The sequence below is a fragment of the Xiphophorus maculatus genome, chromosome 13, assembly GCF_002775205.1.
Source record: "Xiphophorus maculatus strain JP 163 A chromosome 13, X_maculatus-5.0-male, whole genome shotgun sequence".
Classification (NCBI taxonomy): domain Eukaryota; kingdom Metazoa; phylum Chordata; class Actinopteri; order Cyprinodontiformes; family Poeciliidae; genus Xiphophorus; species Xiphophorus maculatus.
This window is the reverse complement of record NC_036455.1, coordinates 11,027,343-11,051,188: the sequence shown is the minus strand read 5'-3', so window position 1 is coordinate 11,051,188 and position 23,846 is coordinate 11,027,343. Positions and strand designations below refer to the sequence as shown.

General features: G+C 37.6%; 2 protein-coding genes across 7 annotated transcripts in view; one reads left to right on the top strand and one right to left on the bottom strand.

Moving 5' to 3' along the window:
• The window catches only part of LOC102227698 (chloride channel protein 1-like), a 29,729-nt gene extending 14,367 nt beyond the window's left edge, over positions 1–15,362 (top strand). The window contains exons 13-24 of the mRNA XM_014470878.2: positions 1,153–1,222; positions 2,421–2,531; positions 3,353–3,566; positions 4,257–4,390; positions 4,615–4,706; positions 6,265–6,357; positions 6,711–6,798; positions 7,683–7,765; positions 8,975–9,019; positions 10,146–10,250; positions 11,997–12,083; positions 12,919–15,362. Coding sequence (XP_014326364.2) covers positions 1,153–1,222; positions 2,421–2,531; positions 3,353–3,566; positions 4,257–4,390; positions 4,615–4,706; positions 6,265–6,357; positions 6,711–6,798; positions 7,683–7,765; positions 8,975–9,019; positions 10,146–10,250; positions 11,997–12,083; positions 12,919–13,422 — 1,626 coding nt within the window. The 3' untranslated portion in view covers positions 13,423–15,362. The remainder of the gene's footprint in view (positions 1–1,152; positions 1,223–2,420; positions 2,532–3,352; positions 3,567–4,256; positions 4,391–4,614; positions 4,707–6,264; positions 6,358–6,710; positions 6,799–7,682; positions 7,766–8,974; positions 9,020–10,145; positions 10,251–11,996; positions 12,084–12,918) is intronic.
• A 2,398-nt stretch (positions 15,363–17,760) lies between these two features.
• Positions 17,761–23,846, bottom strand: part of LOC102222185 (protein FAM131B-like) — a 43,034-nt gene continuing 36,948 nt past the window's right edge. For all 6 annotated transcript variants that reach the window (XM_014470875.2, XM_005804709.3, XM_014470876.2 and 3 more), the window contains 7 exons: positions 23,328–23,546; positions 22,759–22,899; positions 20,199–20,354; positions 19,922–20,094; positions 19,326–19,460; positions 18,552–18,686; positions 17,761–18,428 (listed from right to left, as the gene is read on the bottom strand). In XM_014470875.2, the coding sequence (XP_014326361.1) occupies positions 18,198–18,428; positions 18,552–18,686; positions 19,326–19,460; positions 19,922–20,094; positions 20,199–20,354; positions 22,759–22,899; positions 23,328–23,546 (1,190 nt within the window). In that variant the 3' untranslated portion in view covers positions 17,761–18,197. The remainder of the gene's footprint in view (positions 18,429–18,551; positions 18,687–19,325; positions 19,461–19,921; positions 20,095–20,198; positions 20,355–22,758; positions 22,900–23,327; positions 23,547–23,846) is intronic.

Below are 23,846 nucleotides of genomic sequence, written 5' to 3'. Positions count from 1 at the left end.
ATTTCATAGCATGTTGCTAGTACCATCTGTCAAAGGATTTGTGACATCAACGAAAGAGTGTGTGCTGACTGACATGTCTTTCTGTGTGTGAAACTGCTTTTGTGAGTTGTGTGTCTTTCTGCCTGATTGATTTTGGCTGTTGAGATTAAAAGAGAGGAAAAAAACTGAACACATTCTTCTCTGTCATCAGCATAGGAGCTGCCCTGTGAGAGACATGCTAATGAGTTTTTATCATCTTCCATAGTAATTTACTTCTCAAACACTGATGAGAGATGACACATAGAATAGTATTCTGGACTGGTGAAAGGGTAATATTATGTTTCCAAAAACTCTTTTCAAATGAGAGTGGCGGTGCACAGCAGGTGTTTTGGAGGTGTTCTGGTAAACCACAGATGTTTTCAGCTAAATGCCAAAAAAAAAAAAAAACACCACTAAGGTTGTTATTATCTCTGATGGGGATGAGAACAAAGCATATTATTATAAAAGCATATTTGAAATTATATTCAAATTAAGAGAATATTGTTTTTGAAAACAATGCAATTGAGATTTGAAAGCACAAGTCTAGAGGAGTTTGTTCATTCTTCATTCCTCTTTTCACCCTTTCACTGGTAAGCAGTCCACATTAAGCTGGCACGGCTGCAGCACCAGCATCTGTAGCTTCTCTGGGGCAGATGTTCATTAAGTGCCATGCTCAAGCATACCGAGGGATGATTGATTCTCCTCCCCGACCTTACATACAAAACACCACTGCACAAACGCCATCACTGGAACTCATCAAGCTGTGGCTGAATAGGAAGATTTTTTCCTCAACTCAAGTGGGAAAAAAAAGTTAATAAGAAGCTCAAACTGTATGGTACTATACACACTTGTTGCTATGCAACGTGACACCTTGGCTGCAGTCTGAATGTAAGGTGGGTAACATAATGAAAGTAAAAGAGCAGTTATTAAAAGAAAATATAATACATTTTTCTTGTCTCATAATGTCTCAAAATTAGCTATTCAGCTTGCCAAAACCTTGTGAATGAATGCTGCACTACATATACAAACAATTTATTCAAAACAGTTGTCAAATTTCTATTCAGTCATTTTAAGAAGTGCTTCAAACTTTTTTGTTGGCAGATTATCAGTATTGTATCTCTTTCTTACATGCAGTTCTGGATGTCTGCAGTGGCCACCACCATGCCCATTCCATCTGGGGCCTTCATGCCTGTCTTCATACTCGGTGGGAAAGAAACAACAAGAGATTATTAATGAGTGGAAATTCTTTTTTCATTCCTCAACCATCAGTCCTTTACAGTGACTATCTTCAGCTGCCAATAGGGGAGAGGCTGGGTCAACTCTGGTCTGGTTCCCAGCTCATGAAAGGGCAACACAGAGATAGTCATAGCAAATAACTGTTCATAAAGACCCACCTGTTAACAATTTAAGATCATATCACATTGTTTTCTATTTTTGATGCCATCAGCTGTAGGAGTATCGTATTTTTCGGGCTATAAGCCACTACGTTTTTCCTACACTTTGAACCATGTGGCTTATAGCCCAGTGAGGCTTTTCTGTGGATTAAACTGATACATTTTCATCCCACTGTGTGCTAAAATATTAATAGTTTTAAATTTTTACTAATTAAAAGCACATTTGAAATTTCAAAAGCTGGATTCTCTCCATTGTACTGGCTTCAACATCATATTCACCAAATTCTTACAATTGAAAAGATAGTTCAGTGTGCAATGCACTTCTGAAGGAGAACTAAAGGTAAGTTAAGCAAAACAACTTCATGTTCTTCCTTGTTGTTTTATGCATCCTTAAATCTAGCTCAGTACCTCTTTAAAACATGCAGATGGATGCCCTATTTGCTCCCTTCACATTAAAATTGGACATAAATTTCAAATAGATCAAAAGCTGTTTTTAAAGATTGCCTCTGGGCAGAAATACATTATTTGGTCAGAGAGCCTCAAGTGAAGAACTTTGAAGTGGTAATTTCTAAGCGCTGCCTCTACATTAAACTTACTGCACTGTCTCACTGTATTACTGGAACTTGATGTGGCTGCGTGACCTAGTTGAAGAAATTGTATTTGTCCTCTCTCATGCTTCCTCTACCAACTGTTTTTTTTTAAATAAAAATGAGCAAACACTTTTCATCTAATTACTCTTCAGTATGTGTAAAGGAAAAGTTTTATGTGTCTATGTTGGCCCTGTAAAGGACTGGTACTCTCTCCTGGGTTTACTTTGGCTTTCACCCAATGACCACTGGAGATGAGCTTCAGCCTCCCAGTTCAACAACACTGAACAGAATTAAGTGCACATACGAAGTAGATGAATGTTTAATTCATAGACATACTCTAGAAAAGCTCTAGATGTTTCTTATTTGAGTGTCTTCTGTTGAATATGTATTCACTTTCACCAAATGCTCCTTTCTTTAGGAGCTGCATTTGGCAGGCTGGTTGGGGAAATCATGGCAACCCTGTTTCCTCATGGGATTGTGTTTGATGGCATTCTGTACCGCATCATTCCAGGGGGTTACGCAGTCATCGGTTAGTATGTAGTTTCTTTTCTCATCTATTCTTGCTCTGTTGCTTTTTTATTGCTTTTGTCATGCTTGGTGATATTTCAAAAACATCGGTATCTGCAGCGGTTATTGGTTTTGCATTATTAAAATCTATATTCATTAAGTTTTGCTACCAAACTGTCCATTTCTGATGTCGTCATGCAGTATATCTTTATGGATTTCTTTTTCACTCCATCCTGCCAACTTCATGCATCCAATGATTTGAAAAAGTGTCAAGTATGTCTTTCTTGTCAACTTCTCTTCCACTTCTTGTCAAACTTGCTGGTCTTCCAGTCGTCACTTGCTGTCAACTCATCTTCCTGCCCTCCTGCTCACCTAACCCCCCCTCTCTCCCAACTTTCACCGTTTGTTGTCTCTCCCCCCCTTTGCTCCCCTCATCCTTTCTTTTAGAACCTCTGGTTGCTTTGCTTTGACAGTTAAATGTCACAGTAGGTTTGCTCTGCAGTGCTCACCTCAGCAGCTGACTCAGAAATGTGGCCTCCCTTCAGTCTCTATCCTGCTGCCTGGAAAGGCCATCTCTCCTCTTTGTTCACTGATCTCTCTAACCAGTCTTCTTCTGATCTCTTTTTTTCATTTCCATGCTGTGTTTGTGAAAATCAGTATTTTAATACAGTCACCACTACCTTAATATCTTTATTTTTCTGTGTTCTGACTTGTTTAAGTCCCCTAATTTACTTTTAATTATATCTCCACTCTGCATTTTGTGTCACTTGTCTTCTTTCCATTACTGTTCCTTTGCTCTGTGTCCCATACTTCTGTTATTTTTCCATCCTATGTCTCTGACAGGTGCAGCAGCATTGACCGGAGCTGTGACTCATACTGTGTCTACGGCCGTTATCTGCTTTGAGCTGACAGGACAGATTTCCCACATACTCCCCATGATGGTGGCTGTAATCTTAGCCAACATGGTGGCCCAGGGCCTGCAACCTTCCCTGTATGACTCTATCATCCAGGTCAAGAAGCTACCATACCTGCCAGAGCTTGGCTTTGGACACATGAGGTTTGTGTTATTTGCAAAGCGATTTAACCAAAACTTCTATCATGGTTTTATATATTCTCAAAGATGTGTTGGAAAGACTAGAAAATCTGTTTGGTAAATTAGCTTAGCTTTTACTTTGCAAACCGGGACAATTTCTTGTGATTTGCTAATTATAAATCTGAGGAAATGAGCACCACATCTGGGGCCAGTTTTATTTTATCTTTATGTTATCTTGTGGAATTATACAACACTTTTTGCTATACACACACGCTGATGACATCACTTGTCATTGAATTGACATTGAATGTCTTTCATAAATACATAAAATGTATTTATGGGTTTAAATACATTTCAGGATTGTTTGTCAGGTGAGAACTATGTTCAGTTGAGGTTTGGTCCTCAACCCCTGTTGAGGACCAACCCCTGTTGAGTCCTCAACAGGGGTCCTCAACAGGGCCCCTGTTGTTTATTTGCTCCATAAATCTGGAACCAACACCCTGAAAATCTGAGATGTGCAAAAACTGTTTGACTAAAAACATCATAGCATACTGCTACTTCTTCATAATGGCAGACAATTATTATCAGTTAACTTTCATCATGTCTTAGCAGTATGTGTTTAAATTTATTTTTTCTTTATTTCCATGTAATGCTTACATTATCTTTTTTAAATATATTTCTTATCTTGAATATATTTTTTATTTACTCCTGCAGCCAATACAACATCTTTGTAGAGGACATTATGGTTAGAAAGGTGAAGTTCATATCCTCCCAGTCTACATACAGAGAAGTCAAACACCTGTTGGACTCCTTCTCATTGAAAACTATCCCTTTGGTTGACTCTAAAGGTATGCTTATTATGTTTTTAATTCAGAACTTAAATTGAACTGAAGAAAAACATAAAAGTGAGGTACAGTTCAACTAAGTTCTAATGCAGATGAGGAAAACCTTCTAATGTATTATAAATGAGTTTGTGTAAGATTACATTTGCCAGCCTCAAAATCCTAAGGCAGTTAAGTAACATTGCATTATTTGTTGAAGTCCAAGTAACTATTATTTTTTGTTAATTTAGATTCTATGATCCTCTTGGGCAGCATTGACCGTGTGGAGCTTCTAGCGCTCTGTGATTGGTGGTTGTCCCCAGAAAGAAGACTTCTGATGGAGGTAAATTAGATGTAACCGGATCAATTATTTTGATTGCTTAGAATATTTTTCATTGTTGCTGCATTAATGTGTAATATTACAAGTTTTGCTGTTCACAACTTTTGATAATGGTCCACATAATCTTTGAAAATCCCAATATGCTTTTCATGTGTTCACTTTGATGTTTCACAAAGCCCATCATTACGTATGCAGTCTAAAGTGCCCTTCAGGTTACATGAAATTGGATGGGAAATGTTTGCTTCGTAAAACAGATATGTAATAGGTATCATAAAACATGTGCTGAAGCATAATTGCATATGCAGTAATTGGCCTAATGATTGGTCTAAATTGCAGAAGAGGTTATGTCTAATTTAAATCATGACTGTCAGTCATTGAAACTGTTTGTCTGTTTCATCTACTTAGTCGAGTCTGTTTTTGTAAGGTAAAGTAATTTTATTATCAGTTTGTGTCTCTATCCATTGAGTGACCCAAAAAAGCAATTGTTAAAATGAAGCAGAAGTAGATGGTTAGAAAATGTTTATGTTTAGGTTGTATTTGCTCTGATTTTAATATTTTTGGTGTGAAAACATTAATGGCTTTACCAACATTGGATAAGCCAGGCTAACCTTACCCTTTGTGAAGGTTTATAACCATGTGGTGATATGAAAAAATTATTTCAGCTGAGTTTTTTAGAGAGGTTCAATCAAGGAAAGTTCATCTCAGGAAACAAAATTAAACACTCAATAATTGGTTTTGTATAGAAACAGAATATTACTTCAGAACCTTGATACATAATTATTGGCATTTTAAATATTTTCATGTATTGTGCAGTAGATTAATTTGATTAAGCCCAAAATTGTTCATACATCCACCAGATTTAGATGCAAATTATTCTCATTTAAGCAAGAAATTTGTTCCTGATAGAAATTGGACAGACATCTCTCCAAAGATATATATATTTTTTTATATATAAAAATGTTTCTTATCGCAGTTACAGTATAACTTTACCTGTCTATGTTTTGCTACCAGACTTTTTTATTAATGTACTTAGACACAGACTATGTTAGAGGCCAGTTTCTTTAGTAATTTACTTTTGTGGCTTAACCCTCTTGTTTAGGGTCTTATTGACCGTCTCCTGGACAAATTTAAGTCAGCAGCCTTCCTATGTATAACACCAAATTAAAAGAAGATTTCAGGGATGCCCAAGTAAAGCTCTGGGAAGCTTCTATCCTTCAGCTTTTACATGCATTCCTTCTCCAAGACACCTGAATCAAATAATTGGCTCCCTACCAGGACTCTGCATAGCTAGACGACATTCTGATAAGAGAATTCAGCCGTGTGATTCAGGTTTGTAGGAGAAGGAATGCGATTAAAATTTGCAGGATAGTTGCTCTTGAGGACTGGACTTGGCCACCCCGAGCTAAAGTATGTAACTCTTTACTATTTCCTAATAACCTGACCATCACATTCTATCTATCTATGTGGATTATATACCATGTCAAATGTGAAAATATAGATGTTTATTTATTCATACAAAATATCCATTTGCTTTAAAATGTTTCTCTGATTGTGAGCTCAGGGTCCGAGCCTACAGGAGAAGAATCCGTGTCCAAAAAGCAGTTGGGAGTCATTCGCCTTTGTAGATGATGAAGAAGATGAAGAAAGAGACAAGGTGAGTCAACACTTTGCTTTATTTTTTATTCCTGATTACATCTATTTATTAAAACGATGTATCATTATTTTTCAAACCATAATAGTTGCTTGTGTTTTAACAATTTTACCTGCATAATTTACACCAAGCAATTAAAAGAAAACTCTAAAATTAGAATATAATTCTATTCCCTAAGAGCATAATTAGCTAAATAGAGCATCCCCTTAACTGTCAATTAAAGCTAACAGTGGTATAGTGTTGCAAATGAAAGACAACAATCCAGTTATAATAACCACTATGAATGATAAAGTACGTATGCTGTCCGATTTGGAGCATCAGCTTAGACTTCCAGAGCTGTGACTTGTTGTTTTCAGGACAGCCCTCTTCAGGAGGAAAGAAATGGTCCTGTACCCCCTCCGAAACCCCAGGACCCCTCCTCCAACCACACTGCACCTGCAACTGGTGAGTTCAAAGGTCAACACATTTTTGCATCATTTATTCACCTCTGAAAACATATGAAACACAATTTCACTGCAGTTGAAGAAAATGAATTTGCAATTTCCTACCTTGTAGCCCAAAGATACAGCTTCTGTTGAAGTTAATTTCTACATAAATAACCAGTTTTTGGAGGAGACAAAGTCAATGTAAAATATTCCACTACATTCTGAGAGCCTTTCAGAGAAATATTGATTCCTTTATACAAGTTCAATCACTACACTGATGTAAATTAATATCTGCTTGGTGTGACTATACTTCCTTTCTTTCCTGAAATGAAAAGCTGACATACATACCCAAACAAACAGGTTTTTAAAAACAGAAAATTGAGTAAACTTTTTCTTCCCACTTCACAGTTATGCATTATTTTTATTGATCTAACAAACAAAATTCCAAAAAAAAAACAAAAAAAAACAAGCAACATGCAAGAACCATGCATCACCTGGATCTTGTGGCTTCACAAAAGCCCAATGTGTCAAACTTAAGAAGATTCATTTAATTAATGTCAGCTTTTCATTAAACAGATTAACACGTTTGTTCCTCTGCACTCAACAGATGTCAAACAACCAGACAGTGTAGCTTTGTATTGCGAACAGCAATGACTTAGCTGAATGTTTGCAGGGAGGAGGCAGATGGTGTGTGTGGATGTGTGTGTGAGTTGTTGCACAGTAGCTTATCAAACTCAACAATTTGCAGCCTCCAAGTAAAGAGGTATCTAGGCAACCACAATAAAAAGGTTTCTTTGGTTCCTGCAGAATCTTGACATTCCATTTGCAGTTGAGTTACTTTCTTTGAAGGTGTATTTGTATAATTCATTGACTCTCGTCTTGTTTCCGCCTCTCTTCTTTCAGAAAAAGGTCCCCTGCAGTCGGTGAGGAGAACGCTCAGAAATATCTTCACCTCTAAAAGCAGACAGTCAGAGAAGGAACTGCAGGTGTGTCTGTGAATGCAGCTTTTGTTGAGCATCACTCAATTTCTGAATGTGCTCCATTAACAATATAGTTCCTCTGTTTTTTGCTGCTCTGCATGTTATTTTCTGGTTGGTAATTTGTTCCTTTTTCCTTCAATTTAAATGTGACTCAGTAATGAAATGTTATGAACTGTTGAAATGCAAATAGCTCTTCATCCCTTAGACATAGCCTAATGCCAGAACCACATTCATGCACGGGTACTGGTAGGTGAATTTGTTAGCATTTGACCTCTATTCATTGATCGACAGAGATTTTAGAATAACAACCTGCTTCAGAAAAACCTCTCCAAAATCAGGCGTTTCTTTCCAATCTTCTCTCATCTGGGAAGTTCTTATATTCAGCTCTGCAGTCTGACTCACAGAGGGAAACAAAGCTCATCACCTGCAGGTTGGAAAATCACACCATACAGAAGTGTGTGGTTGCAAGCTGGAGGGTTCAGAAAGTGATTTCTGTTCTGCCCACTACTCAGGTTTTTGTATTGTCGAGCTGATTATAAATTCCCTCCAAGGGGAATGTTTTCACATCAAACAAACATCTATTACACAGAATATCAAACAGACAGGGGACATTTTCCACCAGCATACCTCCAAAATGTTGTTGGAGGTAGTAATTTACTGTTTACACCACTATTTTTACCCACAATCTAAGCCATTTTGTAAGTACGGTAATATAAAAGCTTTAGCGATATTGGCTGAAAGTATAAAAAAAAACACTCCCCTTGTTTTCTTCTTATTTAAATAAACAGACACAGCATTTCATTGGAGTAAGATTATGTTGTTTCTGTCACTTGGAGGACAAAACTTAGCAAGGCATGAAGTCAATGCATGCAGGACAGGCCATACTGCTACAAAATAAGTCACAGCAGGTGTTGCCCTGAGTTTCAATGGCTGCATCCATTCAGGCCTCTTCTGCTGGATGTGCTGTGCAAATTGCAGAGAGACTACAGGCCAAAAATAAAATAATCCATATAAAATACAGCCTCTTTAAACAGAAATTCCAGCTTTTAGATGTAATTTTTAGAGCCAAGGCAAATGCTTACCATTACTGTTAAAGTAACATTTTCATTTCACTTGCAGTCACCCCAAATAAGATTGTTTCATTAACTTATTAGACAAACTTCCGATTCAGAAACTAATCTCATTTTATTTTGTCTTTTATTGTTTTATCTCAAGGAGCCCTGTCCTCCTCCTCTATCAGACACTATGACTTCGGACGAGGTAGGTCAATGACAAATGAGGAATATCAAAAATATTTTCTAGATTGTTTTCAGGTTCTTTTGTATTTCTTTTATAAACACTATGGTTAATTTACCACAGTCTTAAATCTATTTATTTTCACAATAAAGTATCAAAGCAGTTTTGAGTCCTTGATTTTTTTAAAGCCGTCATTTTCCATCCTATTCTGCTAATTGTTGATGAGAGAATCCCACCGATACCAATACTATTTTCATTTGAACAAAGTGTGCCATCTGAACATTGATGAACAACAAACAACAAAATCTGCTGTAATTTGACCACAGAAAAGCTGAACATGTGCACTGTGATGACCTTGAAGTGATTTTAAAGCAAGGAAACATATCTGTGTCCTTGGAAAATACTGTTACTGCATGCAACATGAAATCATTTTTCTTCGATGTTAATTTTTTTAAAATTCTATCTCAAAGAGACATATTCAAGGAGTCCACATTCTGATACAGAACGCTGCTTAAAAGTTGTTTAATCATAGAAATATCACCAATGAAATGTGACTTAATAGTGTTGCACATTTGCTGCATTGGAGATTCAAAGTAAAGAAGTATTTCTGTGCTAATGCACCAAAACACCATTGTTCCCTCTGGTGTTTTTCTATCTGCCAACCTGCTTCTACTCTTCCTGACGCCTTCCCAAAATTCTCCACAACACCATCCTGTAAAAAAACACTGGGTCTGTCACAAGAGGCCAAGTCTCATCGGTAAAATCCAAAAAGAGGCTAAAAGGTGTCACACCCTCTAAATCTCAGGGTAAAAGCGGGACATGCAAGGACAAAACACAAGGTTTCCAGGTTTTTCAACGCCCTTCTTATCGTTAAAGAACGGCATTCTCCTCTCTTTAGCTAAAAATACTGTTTACAGACATAAATATTTTTTACCCATTCTGACATCTCACTGTTTATAAATTATATAACGGATATTTTTATTGCCTGAAAAATTTGTTCATATGTTTTATGACTCCTCAGAAAAACAAATCTTGATGCTTCCCTCTGGCTAAAGTCATACTTCTGAATAAAATAACTTTGTTTCCCCCTGGTCTGAATCTCAGTCGGCTGATTCATCCCTGTGACCTTGATGTTTATTTGCTGCTGCAGATCAAAGCGTGGGAAGAGGCAGAGATGGATAAGCCGATGGAAATCGATGAGATACGAATTGACCCTTCACCTTTCCAGCTGGTGGAGAGAACTTCATTGCACAAGGTTGGTGGAGGAAGACTTCTCACTGAATCCTTGTAAAACAGCTGTTCTGCTCTAATTTCATTCCCCCAAAAGCAGTATGTCGAATCTTAACACCCTGGACATCCTTCAGAAATGTTGTGCATAATTGGAAATGTATAATCTAATCTAAATAACCCATCTGTTGATTTTCTAATCTTATTTCAATAATTGTTATGTGACCTCGTTGTCCACATATGGACCAGATTTCTCCCCTCTCTGAAATAAGAAATGTTCATGCATTAATCAGTGTCTTATATTCAAACCATGATTTCTCACATCTGTACCTGCAAAGAGAGCTGCAGGCATGTTGACGGTGGATCGGGAATAAAAATAAAGCACTGATTTTCATATTTATGCTAAAATAAAATATGCAAAAAAAAATCTAATGCATTGGCTTTCATGTTTAGAAAGGCAGTTATTACACAGCAATAAGGGGAGAGTTTGAATCTAAGTTTTAGTTTGTAGTTTCCATGTCCTCTTATGCATTCATGAGTATTACTTGGATATGCCAGACAGTCAAAAACATGGTTGATTAATTCCGGTTGGTCAAGCCGATAAAAATCAATGAGATACATACTGACCCTTCATCATACTAAATTGTACTTGCACATTCATAGCTGTGTGTAAAAGACTGGTGACCTATGCAGGGTGTAAAAAAGAGGCTTTCTATGAAACTTTTTTTCTCTATAAAACCAATACTATTCCCTACATGACCAAGGTGATTATTCATCATCCTTATTATTAAGTAAAATAAAGACGTTATAAAACACGTATTAATTCATCTTGTTGTGAGACAACAATGCAAGTATTTTCTAAAATAAATTTGATAATCCAAAGCATTAGTGTTTGCACAGATATTGTTTAATTGCTGGTTGCTGGTAGTTTTGTTTTTCTACCAGCAAGCAGCTAATTTTGACAGAAACGGCCATCCCCTGTTGCAGAAAACCTTGCTGTGTAGAATTTCCCAGGTGTGCTGACTCTTTGCTAATTGATACATTTTGAGACTTCTCTTAGAACTTCAAACACAGTTTTTTGTTAAATTGTTTCATTTTTTTATTTGTTAGTCATTATGATTTAAAACAAATTATTGTACTACTTCGTTGCTTAAGATGACTATCAATCTTTTCAGTTTGCATTTAAATAGCAGTGTGAAAGAAGATATAAACATTCCAGAAATCTCTTTTGCTGGCAAATTTTGTAACATTATGTAAATCTGCTTTCTGGTAATGCTTTCACACACTCGTTAGACTTCTGCTTTTTTCATGTATTCAGCAGTTGGTACCACGGGATTGAATTCCCATTGTTATAAATCTTAGTGGATCCAGGATTTACTGTCATTTTCAGGAGGCAGAAGCGAATAAACACCATCTAAGCCTTATTATTCTTTTTTGTGATTTCATTTCCATGGTAATACACAGAATACTGTGCTCATTCATGTGCAAAAGAGTCCTTGTGATTGAGATGTACTGATGCATACAAAGAGCTCCCCACAGTGGGAGCTCAGCTGCTGTATGAAAAATATAGTTTGTGTATTCAAAGTATGCTCAAAGACTTTCCCTTTGTGTTGAGTCTGAAGCCACTTTGTTCTCTTTGTGTCTAGACGGCACAGACAGAGAAGCACTGGGCTTGTAAATAGTCTGAAGTCACAGACAGATAAAAAGAAATGTCCTTTTAGAAGCAGTATTTTCTGACAGTTGGCTGAGTTACCTTTTCACCTTGTCTCTGCAGACTCACACATTATTCTCCCTGCTTGGACTAAGTCATGCTTATGTGACCAGCATTGGAAAACTTGTGGGGGTGGTGGCTTTAAAAGAGGTAAGAAACTTAAGTTAGAAAAGTTACTTTTTCCCTTAAATAACTAGAAAAGTCACTGTTTCTGCTTCTCTGTCCTGCCATTACGCTACATATGACATACAATCTCAGGATTTTGTTCATATAACTGACACTTTGATAGATAAACAAAACAATGAGTATAGATGCTGAACACATTTGTGGTCAATTTCCAATTTGGCCAATCATTTTGATACCAACTGTAACCTATTGTAATTTGTAAAAGCATTAAAACATCTTTCCTAGCATTTCTGTCATGGTAAATTATTATTAGAAGCAGGTAAGAGTGTTACTGGGAGGTATGGGTGGCAGTGGAGATGGTCAGAAAAGAAAGAACTCATTTATTGTCTAATGACAGTTTTTTGGCCCATGATTTAAATTTATATTTTTGATTAAATCAGTATATGTATATCATTTGCATGTGAACCTGGACTGTGTATAAAGCCTGTACTCTTTCATGCTACAATATTTATATTTTTGCTATGTGTTTAAATGTTGACAAAGTGTTCAAGCTGATACCTTTTAGACTAGCTTTAAGTTGTTCTGTTGCATCTCTTCGACTATGAAGCCAAAATGCAAATGGTTTTTCTGATTGCTTTAGATTTAAAAGTCTCTGAAATTGTCTAAAATTATTGGCTTTAATAGTATTGTGTTTGTTAATGGCTGGCTTTGATCGCCATAATTTTCTAAGAGTCTGAGAAACTTGTACTGAAATGTCATCTTTTCTTTTGTATCATCTTATAAATCCTATTTTCTTCATTCTTTGACCTAAGTCTTTTTCTTTATTTCCAATTCTGTTTCCCCTTCTTTGCTTCCTCAGCTCCAGAAGGCCATCGAAGGCTCCACGCGCTCCGGTGTCCGGCTCCGGCCCCCTTTGGCCAGCTTTCGTGACATCAGCAAACACAAATCTGTCCCTAAACCTCCACCCTCTTCTTCTAGTCCTTCTTCATCTCCCATTTCAACCTCTCCACCGTTGTCTGAAATTATCCCAGAGCCTCCTCTCTCTTTAACCGCTGACCACAACCAACACCATAATAATAATCATCATAATCACCACGAGCATGAAACAGAGGTATGGATTGAGGGTGTATCGAGGGAAGTAGAGGAGTGTAGCAATAGCATCCGCTGCAGCAGCACTTCAACAAGTAGAAGTTGCAGCTACAACAGCAACTTCACCCTCCCTCCACCTTACACTCCTCCTCCTGCTCCTCCTTCCACAACCCCTCCTTCATCTCCTTCTTCCTCCATCTCTCTCTCCACCCTGAGACCTTCACAGAGACTCCTTCAGGTGGTAGAAGACAGTGATGATGAGCCAATGGTTTAGCTTACAAACAAAGAATATTTTTTTATACCGGAAATTTGTATTTAAAGATATTTTCTTTTCCATTCTTAACTTATCGTTCTGGTATTTGGGCACTTTATGTACCTCTCTTTATCACACCGCTACAAATTCTTTGTAGTTTAGAGATGTAATTTTCGTTAGTCATCTAATTCTCCAACAAAACCTTCGCCATCACTTCTAAACACAATGCAGTGGTGTTGTACCTCAGGGATCAATCCTTTCCCCCTTTTACTTTCAATTTACATACCTCCTTTACACAAGCTTAACCAGAACCTGTAGAATATTGCATTGGTTGAAAATAGGAAATGAAACTTAAAATTTTGTTTATGATTGTTTTAGAGCCAAAGCAGCATAGAGAATTTTGACATAACGTTCACAATAATCTGCTTGTTGGAAATGTTTTGATTTTCATCAAGAATTCCATAGAAAACAAGAAACAATAAGTAAATGCATCCCATGCTGCTTTCCGATTTTTATTAGTTAATTTGATTATTTCTGTTTAATAACTGTTTCCCAACCAAACTCAGTCTGCATTTTTTATCTATTTATTTTTACCAACTCTGTTGAAAAATAAGCAAAATATTGCCTGGCAATCTCTGCCGGGGCTCCAGAGAAAGGTTCCTGTAGGTGCCATATTACCTGATTGTTCATGTCTTACTTTTTAAAATGATATCAGAACAGGTGAAGCTAATTTGGCACAAACCTTTTGGATAGCAGCGCAGTAATGAAGCTGCTCAGTCCACCATGGAAGACTGGCCAAAGCCCCACAACGACCTCTGTGCTGACCTTGTGGAAGCAGCCTCAGAGCTCATTTCTCCATGGCTAAGTTGACAAATGAAGCAGCTAAAGGCGACTGACAACACCAAACCCTCTCTAACAAAGATTCCTTTTGGTTTTTTTTTACAAAGCCACGTCCCAGAATGATTCACAGCTTCTTTGAATAATTTACCGGAGAATATTTATGAGAATCAAATCGGACAGAACAAATACCAATCTACGGCATCCTCAGCAAAGTGATGGTTAGCATCTATGACAGTAAATGACAGCTGACAGTTTGTTGTATAACATCTACACATGATAGAGATTCAGACAAATGCTGACAGATGGGAATCTTATAAATTAGTATTTAAATTTAATTTAAATATTTAGAGGAGGAACAGTCAGTATGACTTAATTCAGGGGCTGGAAGTTAAGGGTTGCACAGAAATGTGTCTTGCATCAGGAATAGAAGGTTTTATTGCATGTCTCCTCTCAAATGCTGATATGTATTTGAAATCTGCAGTTTTCTGTTACTGAAAGACTGTTGATCTGGAAATTAGAAGCTGGGTGCATGTTCTAACTCAAGTTAGCGCCTTAGAGGACTCCTTAATAGAGTAAAGTCATTTCATTCATAGATAATGTTATAAAAAGCATGTGAAAAGAAAACTTACACATCAAACCACACTGCAAATTGCTAACTAATGCAATTTTTACTGAAATACATGCATTTCAGTACAGAAATGCATCTGTCCTTATGATGCACCATTTCCAGATTTCATCTTGTACACTTGCACTAATAAGTTCTCTTAACCCAAAGTTAGTCCTCGGGTGCTGTTTTAAGTCTTTAAATTTATCAGTTTTTTTTAAATAGCTTTTTATGTTCAAATAAAACATGTATCTGTATCTTAAACTGGTGTTCGGTCTCTATAAGTCTTGTATCATCTGTTTATCTGGGGTAATAATATTTATTTACTAACTTATTTATTTTTTGGTGTTTCTGTAGATTCAAATGTTTTCCAGATGTTCATATAACTGCAAAATGGTAGAATAATAAAGCTTTATTTGAATGTAGATTTTGAATTTATTTTGCCTTCACTGAATGTTAACTTTTAATTGCCTGCACCTAAGTTCTTGTATGTATAAAATATCCTGACTAAAACATGTTTTTTTTCTTGTTCTTGCCACCGTGAGTTGCTGCTTATAACAGAAAGTGAGTGCTCTTTGCAGCTGTTTGAAGTGATGTTCGATTTTAAAACCTGGAACAGATAATAACTGATTTAGTATCTTAATTTTGTATGATTTGAGATTAGTTAGCTCCCATATGCTTAAGCTAACAGCTAATCAAAGTGGGGCCAAGTCAGGTTTTTGATATCCTCAAACAACTCCAGTCTCAAATATGTAAAAGTGAACACAAATGTTATTATACAAACCACCATCACAATTGCATTTAATTTTTAATATTGTAGCTCAGCATATCTTGTCATAGTAACTCTGTAACCACTTTTTACCGTATAAAACCTTTCCACATATTTGTTTCATACAGAGGACTATCAACTCCATGCTATCCCTGACTCCAATGTACAGAACTACATACTTCAACAAAAACGATTTTTAACAGTTGAAGTTGTGCAACTTCACTGTTGGAATCAATTTGACAAAAAAATAAATAAGAAGTAGTGTTGAAGACTAAATGTTGAAAATTCGGCACCTTTTTAGTATCCTTTATAAATACCATTTGCTTTGTAGCAATCTGCAGGTGAATGTTCAAGTTCAAAATGTTTATTGCAGAAAAACTAAAATAAATGTTGGACAAGTTACTGCATCACCATAATCCCACAAAGTCTAAAGTAAAATTATAAATGCACAATGTGAATTAATGGATTTCCTCCCATATTCATTAAGTGGCCTTTTTTAAATGACATTTTAAAATATATATTTCTTTCTGTGGACGCTTCTAATGGTTGTCTAGGCTCTTCAATTTATGACTAAGCCACTATAAGTGCCACATACCAGATCTCTCCTTATTACAAGTCTTTTTATTTTTCACTTTATTGGAAATGAGTTGGTGAATTTTACCATTTTATATTCCCTATTTCCATATCATTATCTAAGTGTCACTTCTGTATTTGAGCTTTAGAGCAGCTCACAGGATAAGATCTCAGAGAAACATGAGGACAAGAAGAGGGTGGATGATTATAAGAACAATTAGGGGCTTCAAGGTCTTGATCGCTGGAGAGTAAGAATAAAATGAAAGCCACATGTTGCTCTGGCTTTTTCTTCACTATATGTTAACGTTCATGGATCCATACTTTTAAAGTAAATTCTGTCATATGTAAGAAATCCAGGAACCATTTTTAAGTAAATATTCTAGCCTGAACCTATATGGATTTTGCAAAGCTAAAGCATTCAAAATTATCAGCCAGACAAGGACTTTACTGCCTTCACAAAGCAAGAAAATATTTAGGTTAATAAATGAGGCAAATGTGCTGAGTGGAACAGTTTCAGATTTTTCTGTGGCGCTAATAAGGATCTGCTTTATTATTAATTTTACTCCTCAGAAATTAATCAGAAAGCAGACAAAACCAAAAAAACATAGATTTTGTATTTTGCATTATCTCTACAAACAGAGACGATTGGTGAAGATGGTAAAATGTGTAATTCGTCAGAAAATAAATGATCCTTTTGTTTACAGTATCACAACTGAATACTATGTGGTTTGATAGATTTTAGAGTTGCAGTTTATCATATAGCAGTTATCCTTGCAATGTGAATATGACACATGTGTGCACTTTTAGTAGCTAAGATGCTATGCCCCAAAGGAATGGAGAGGATGTCATAATGAAAGTAACCAGTCCAGAGAAAGGTTGTGATCAATATTTCCATCATAATATTCAGCACTAGCATTACTATTAAAATTTTGTCGCTTTTCAGTGTGCGATTATTTTATAGTAAAAGTAGTTGACTGTTAAGAAATACTTTACTGATACAAACAAATCCTTGTTGTTTTTCCTTAGTCTGATATGAAGCTGTAATTACAGCTTTACTCTGAAGCTTAGATACCATATAACCTAACTGAAATATTAGATTATATAAATCTAAAATACACTGAAATGCTTAAAATAACCAGCGCTGATATGAGTTTGTTTCCCAGAATATATATTTTACACACAAAGCAGCTACATTCATACACACATACATACAGTCTTACATTCATACAGATACATATCAGTTTATTGTTTTTTTCCCTTTTATTGTAAAAAAACAATGTGTTATATTATTACTTTTATACTGCGTTATACTGTTAGGGCTAGGTCACTGTTAAAAAGCATGCATTTTTTGGTTGTGGTCAGATGGTGTGTTTGCAAATAACTCAAAGTGCACGCCTCAGGTTGCTCTGGGGTTTGAGTCTCCACTTTGCATTAAGCAGGAATGCAGTCCAACCAAAATGCATCAATTAGCAAACCAAACAGCTCTCCAACAGTCTCTCTGAGACTTCTGTTGCTCCAAGAAACAGGAACCAAGCACTCTGAATTATTTAACAACCCATTTTTGTATCCATAATTATTGTATTGCACAGATGTTTTTTTTTATTTTTATTTGCCCTTTTATCCATCTCTCAGTTTTGTCTCTCTGTTTTGGGGAGTTTTGCATCCATCCTTTTATCCCCTATTTGGTTTCCTGTCCTGGGTCGTCAGTCCGGTTGGTCCAAACATTAGTAATTCATTATATCTTCAGTTCTTGTGTTCCAGCAGTGTAAGACTTCTTGTCCCTCCCGACCTTTAATATTACTTGTTCATAGTCTTGTTAAGGTTTTTTGATGCTAAATTTGGGAGGCTGGGGGTTGATGGCATCTAGTTTGTATACATTACATCCAACATTTCCAGCTGAAGTAGCGTTTACTCAGGTTTAGAAAGGTAAATATTTGGGAGAAGGAAGGAAGAGATGGGGTAGTAGCTTGATTAATTATTGAAGTCTTAGTCTTTTTGTGGCCGTGTGTCTCAGTTTGTTGCAACGACGACAATTGAGCCCTCCTCCACTTCCTCGTCTTTCTCTTCGAGCGATTGGACGACGCAAGGGGTGACATCGAAAGGTATCCTCTCTGGAATGGGCTCTGCAGGCTGCGCTGGTGTTCCTGGGCTTGAACCTCTTGTCGTTGGGGCTTCCTCCCTCAGCGGGGATGGTGTTAAAGAGCATGGCTCTGGCTCTAAGGTCAGCGTTATCTCCTCTACCTGTAAAATGTAATCAAGGTAATTTATAATGCCATGTAATTAAATTTATTAACATTTTAGCTCCTCTTGTGACACTAAAACCTTTGACTAAAGATTTTAAGGAAAGAAAAAGTTTCAACGAACCCTTGTCAGTTCTTCTTCCTCTTCATGTTGCTCCAGGAACCCTTCGGATTCAGTTTCCGGTTCCTCCCCAACCGTCTCTACAACCCCTCCAACCATGTCAAGCATCTGTCCACTCAGCTGACCAACGATCTCCACCTGAAACCAGATGAGATTACTGATTCCATTGAATTTCAACTTTTTGTTTCAAAGTGGTAACAATTTAGTTGTCATGTTTAACAGGTATGTATATGCTTCAATTTAAAACCCCAAAGAAAGGTAAGAATATGCAACAGAGTAAGTAGGGAAGAGGGGCAAGCAGTTTCCTGTCACAACCCAGCTTGAATTTCCTATGCAGGGCATCAGGGATAAACAAGACTTTAGTGGATGATGCAAGAGGTGCAGATGCTGAATTAAATGCCTCAAGTCGTAACCTTGCAGACTTTCAGACATGCCATCATGGAAGCCAGGATGATTTACCCAGGACTGTCCCACAAAATTCATCAAATCCACTTCAAGTTGCCATGCAGATCTTTGGGAGTTCGCCATGCAGACCTTCATCCTGTCTCCTACCTGGAAGACATCTCTGGCAGTTCATCACTCACTGCACTACAGTTGTGTGCTAAATAGGCCTGCTGATATAAAAAACCCAAACCAATAAGACAAAAAAATTTTGCTATATACATACTCTCTTTACCTTTGATGCAGTGTGTCCTTGTTCTCTGTCAAACCTTATTAAACCATAATCTATTTTGCAAATATAATCTGTTCATTTTGAGTCAGCAGGCAAACACATACCTGATGGGCCTCTACCTGTGCAGCCCCCCACAGGTCCGCTAGTCGGGGGTGAGTGGGAGGACCGAGGCTGTGGATGGTGCTGTTAGGAGTGGCTTGGAGGGAAGGGGAGCCACTGTGTAGCCTGTGCTCCAAAGACTGGAGAAACGAACAAAAGGTAAAGGGACAAGCAGAAAGCACCAAAAGTCAAGTTAACTTTATTTCTATAGCACATTTCCACAATAAGGCAGTTCAAAGTGCTTTACCTCATAAAAACATAATAGAGTGACCAGTTATGAAACAAGCTGTAGACATTCATCAAAATCATCACACAAATATATAACAAGTTTATCATCAGTGTTCCAGTTATTATTATGCTGAATTCTGCTTCTCCATGTTTGGTTCTGATTCTGGAGATGCAGAACAGGCTACAACTAAAAGAATATTCAGAATAATACATGCTGTTTCTGTTAGAAATAAAAGCAATAAAATCATGCTATTAAGTTTTGTTTGAATTGACCCATAACTCCAGGATTTTTCTTATGTGTACGAATTTGCTTTTGTGGTTCCTTGCATTTGAAAGAAATGCAAGTCATCTTATTAAAGTGTGCACTGCATACCTGTTGTTGTTGGTACTGCAGGAACTGTTGCTGCTGGTAGTGATGAAGCTGTTGTAGATGCTGGAGTTGACTTTGTTGCTGCAGTGCAAGTTGAGTCTGGTGCTGCTGAAGGTAACTGCCAACCGTGCCCTCATACCCATCTCCAGGGGTACCTCCTGCTCCACTACCACCACCTGCAACACCCACAAAATGTCTAATATCTTGTGCTCACACAACCATACATGCGCTTGGAGACTAATTTAGTACAAAAGGTTTTAAGAGGGTAATTAATCCTTACCGGCAGCCATGATGTAGGAGCCTGCGGCAGGTGAAACCACGCCCGAGGGCTGGCTGGTGATTGGGTCCCAAGCATCAGAGGAAGACAGGCAGTACAGGCCCTGTGAGACGTAGGTGTGAGGCCAGACATCTGCAGAGGAGTGATGGAGCACCTGGTCTGTTCAAAGATGCACAGAAACATGGAGATGTGAGGTATAAACAAAAAGATTGTTCAGAAGGGGAGAAGCAATTTCATTTATTGAAGAGATTTACTCACATTGACTTTAATAGGAGTGTTATTGACCTATAAACATGTTTGTTATACATTAAACAAGTGGACATTGTGGGAAACCATCTCCTCTGTCCAATAAAGTTGTAATTGTTGCTGTGTTTATGTGCCGTACACGTGTGCTGTTGTTTTATGCTAAATGAAGCCTCGCAGAGCCCCATATGGTGCCGTTAATGAAAGCAAAGCTGCAGAGCTAAGTCCTTGTGCTAACCTACAAGGTCCCGCAGGGCTTAGACAAAGTTCTACACTGCTAAACACCAGTGAGAAAAGAAATGTATTCCTTTCACAGTGGCACTTGGCATAAAAGTCCTGGTTAAAGTTGCAAATTCATTACAGATTATTTTGGAATAGCTAGAACCAGCTGTAGTTGTCATAGAACTCCTTTATTGCAGTTATGGAATGGTAGTTTCTTTGATATTATGCAGGGTTTTCTAAACCATCTACTTTTTTCTACTTTATTAATGCCTTAGGATGGAGCTAAATCACAGCAGTGCCTTTTAACTTAAGCCCATCAGTTTTTAGTTTCAAAAACACGTATAAAGAATGCTCTTCAATTATTTATGTAATTCGCATTGTCCTTTATATTTGTAAGTCAGTTCTCTCACACAGCACATGTTAAACCCCATCTGATGTTTCAGAAATGACAGGCTGTCATCTGGATTTGTCATTTGGAAGTTCCTGACTAAGTGCCCTGCAGGAGTCAAAACCAGAAATGTGCAGCAATGTGGCTGACCTCCAAAAGTACTTGACTTTTGGCTAAAACTGTGACCGAGGGTGCTCCTTTTTAGTTTTTAACACTCACATTCAGAAATTTAATATGACACCAAAGACATATGACTAAATAAGAGATATTTAAAACTATTTTGTTTTCCTCGCTGTAGGAGCATAAAATCTGTTATGTTGGTGCTTAGATTCTAGCAGCCTTAAGTATAAAGACTTGCAGGGATTTCCTAAATGTAGACTTTAATTGAGAAATTTGACATAATTTCATCTAAATATGCAAATAGTAGAAATGAAAAAAGATGGACCCAATCAAACCTTTATGTTGGCATTTTTTGACAGCAACAAAGTACATAGTTCTTTCTCACTCACCTATAACAGTATCAAACAGATTTTAAGCATTATTATCAGCAAAACGTCAAGCTAGTAGCAATAATGTCACAAAGACATATGGCAACTGGGGGAGCTCAGACTTGATGTTCAACAGTAATAATAGTATTTGGATAATTAAATGTATTTGCTTATCAGGAAATGGCCTATCTTACAAAGTACCTGTTTCTATTTCCAAAAATGTTGTTCACTGGAATAAGCAAATTGTGATGAATCAAGAATTCTTTACAAAAAGTTACACATCACATATTGCCTCATCAGGTTTTTCTGTTAACTTAAATAAATTCATACTGTGATGGTGCCTTTGTAGCAGTGCACAGTACACAGCTGTAATTAGATAGGGCAAATCGACTCCTGCTACAATTTAAACCTTAATCTTGATCTGTTAAACTGCCAAGATGAAAACTTAACAAAGGCATGCCTATGGTTAATTCCCTCCCACACAGCGGGTATGGCTCGCCTCTGGTTTAAATGCCAAAGATTTAAACTGCCTGTGAACTTCATCTGAAATGTTCCTGTGGCCAAGAGCTCCAATGCAGTCAGCAGCTGTATGGGTAGAGGCAGCAAATGACTCTTCATCATGTTATACTCTAAGACCAGCTGCATTTGAACACAGTTCCAAACTGACTGCCTTTGGAAACTAAAAGCAACTGATGAGCCTGTTGTCATTTTAGACCAAGAATCCTCCTGCTAACTAAATACACTCTCTCTTCACGCATTAGCATTTCCAATAGCTTCTATTAAGGCTAAAACTACTGATGTTAAAGATATTTTCTGATTATTATATTTAACGTTTTGCATGAAGACACAATTTGTCAACATTACACTCACATGTGAAAATTACTATAAACAGATGAGCAATTACACAACCACACATCTTTAAAAAGCAGAAGTGGAGCCTCTTGTACAACCAACAAGAATGCAGCAAGTGATTTCTGGATGGTTGGCCAACTACAAAACACTTTTCTTTTCCAGCAGCCATTGTACAGTGCATACAGTGGAGAAACCAGCAGACCAAACCTGCAGGTCTGCTAGGGTTGCTAGGTGAGGGGCTTTGTGGCATTACATTCAAGAGGTTTTTGAAATGGCACATTTTGCAAACATCATGAACGTATTGCCAAAAAAATCACTGGGTATTACCACTTAGGTAGAAGAAACACGCAGAGCTTTAAAGCTCATTTACCTCTGCTGGTAATACTCTCCTGGTTGACCTCGCTCAGGTGAGCGACGCTGCCCTGGTTCGAGCCAGCTCCCATGCTGTCTCCATCCATCGAGTTCCAGCCAAACAGAGTCGCCTCAGAGATTGCAAACTGCTGCATAATACCTGAGGAGGGGACAGAGAGCCATCAGTACAAGCTGAGAGGCAGTAGGGCTGATGTTAAAAAGTGTAACATGCAACAGTATGATGCCTTATCTTAGGGCTGGAGTGCGTAATAAGAATCTCAGACCCTGCTTTGCTAGTGCATACAGGTGTTAATTTGTAATTAAAGCAACAGAGGTAACAACAGTCATTAACATGGAGAACCAGTCAGCTTTTAGAGCAGTGACGGGGAATATAGAGGGGAGTGTTTACTCCAAATGGGAAATCAAGATTAGTTGAAAACAAGTAAATGTAAGCCTAATCAACCAGAATAACCTATTTCACCAGTATATTTGTGTAACATATAAACAGCTGGTCTTGAATATAGTCAATATAACACAATCACTTGTTTCTAGACATTGTATTGTATAAATAAAAGTCAAGGTGTTTACCTGCTGCAAAGCGAGCCTCCTTCTCGCCATCACTGAGGTCGCTGTAAGCATCGTTTTCCATCCTCCTCTCCTTTTCCCGCTGCAGGTTGGCACGCCCTGTGCCCCCGCACGGCCCCGCCGACGGTTTGCCCCAGCTCTGCCACTCGATCATGTGGGCAACCCGACCCTGGGCCATGGCAGTGGGCTTGGTCACTTTGTCCTTCATTGACCGTGTCACACCTACAGCAAGTTTGAGGGTGGCAGGAGTCGCAGGCCAGCAACAGACACACGTAGACAGAGACACACACACCAGACACACACACACACACATACACAAACTGTCAAAACATCTTCTGGCCCTCTAAAACAAAAACTACACCTCCAACTGAGGCACGGGGAGGAGGTAGAATGAGGATGAGAAACAGTAATGTAGTGGATCTTTTTAATCCTAGAGACTATGACAGAAGATGTCAGTGAGGCATTAAATGTACTGTAATGCATGAACACAAGTGATAAGGTGTGAGATGATCAGTAAAACCC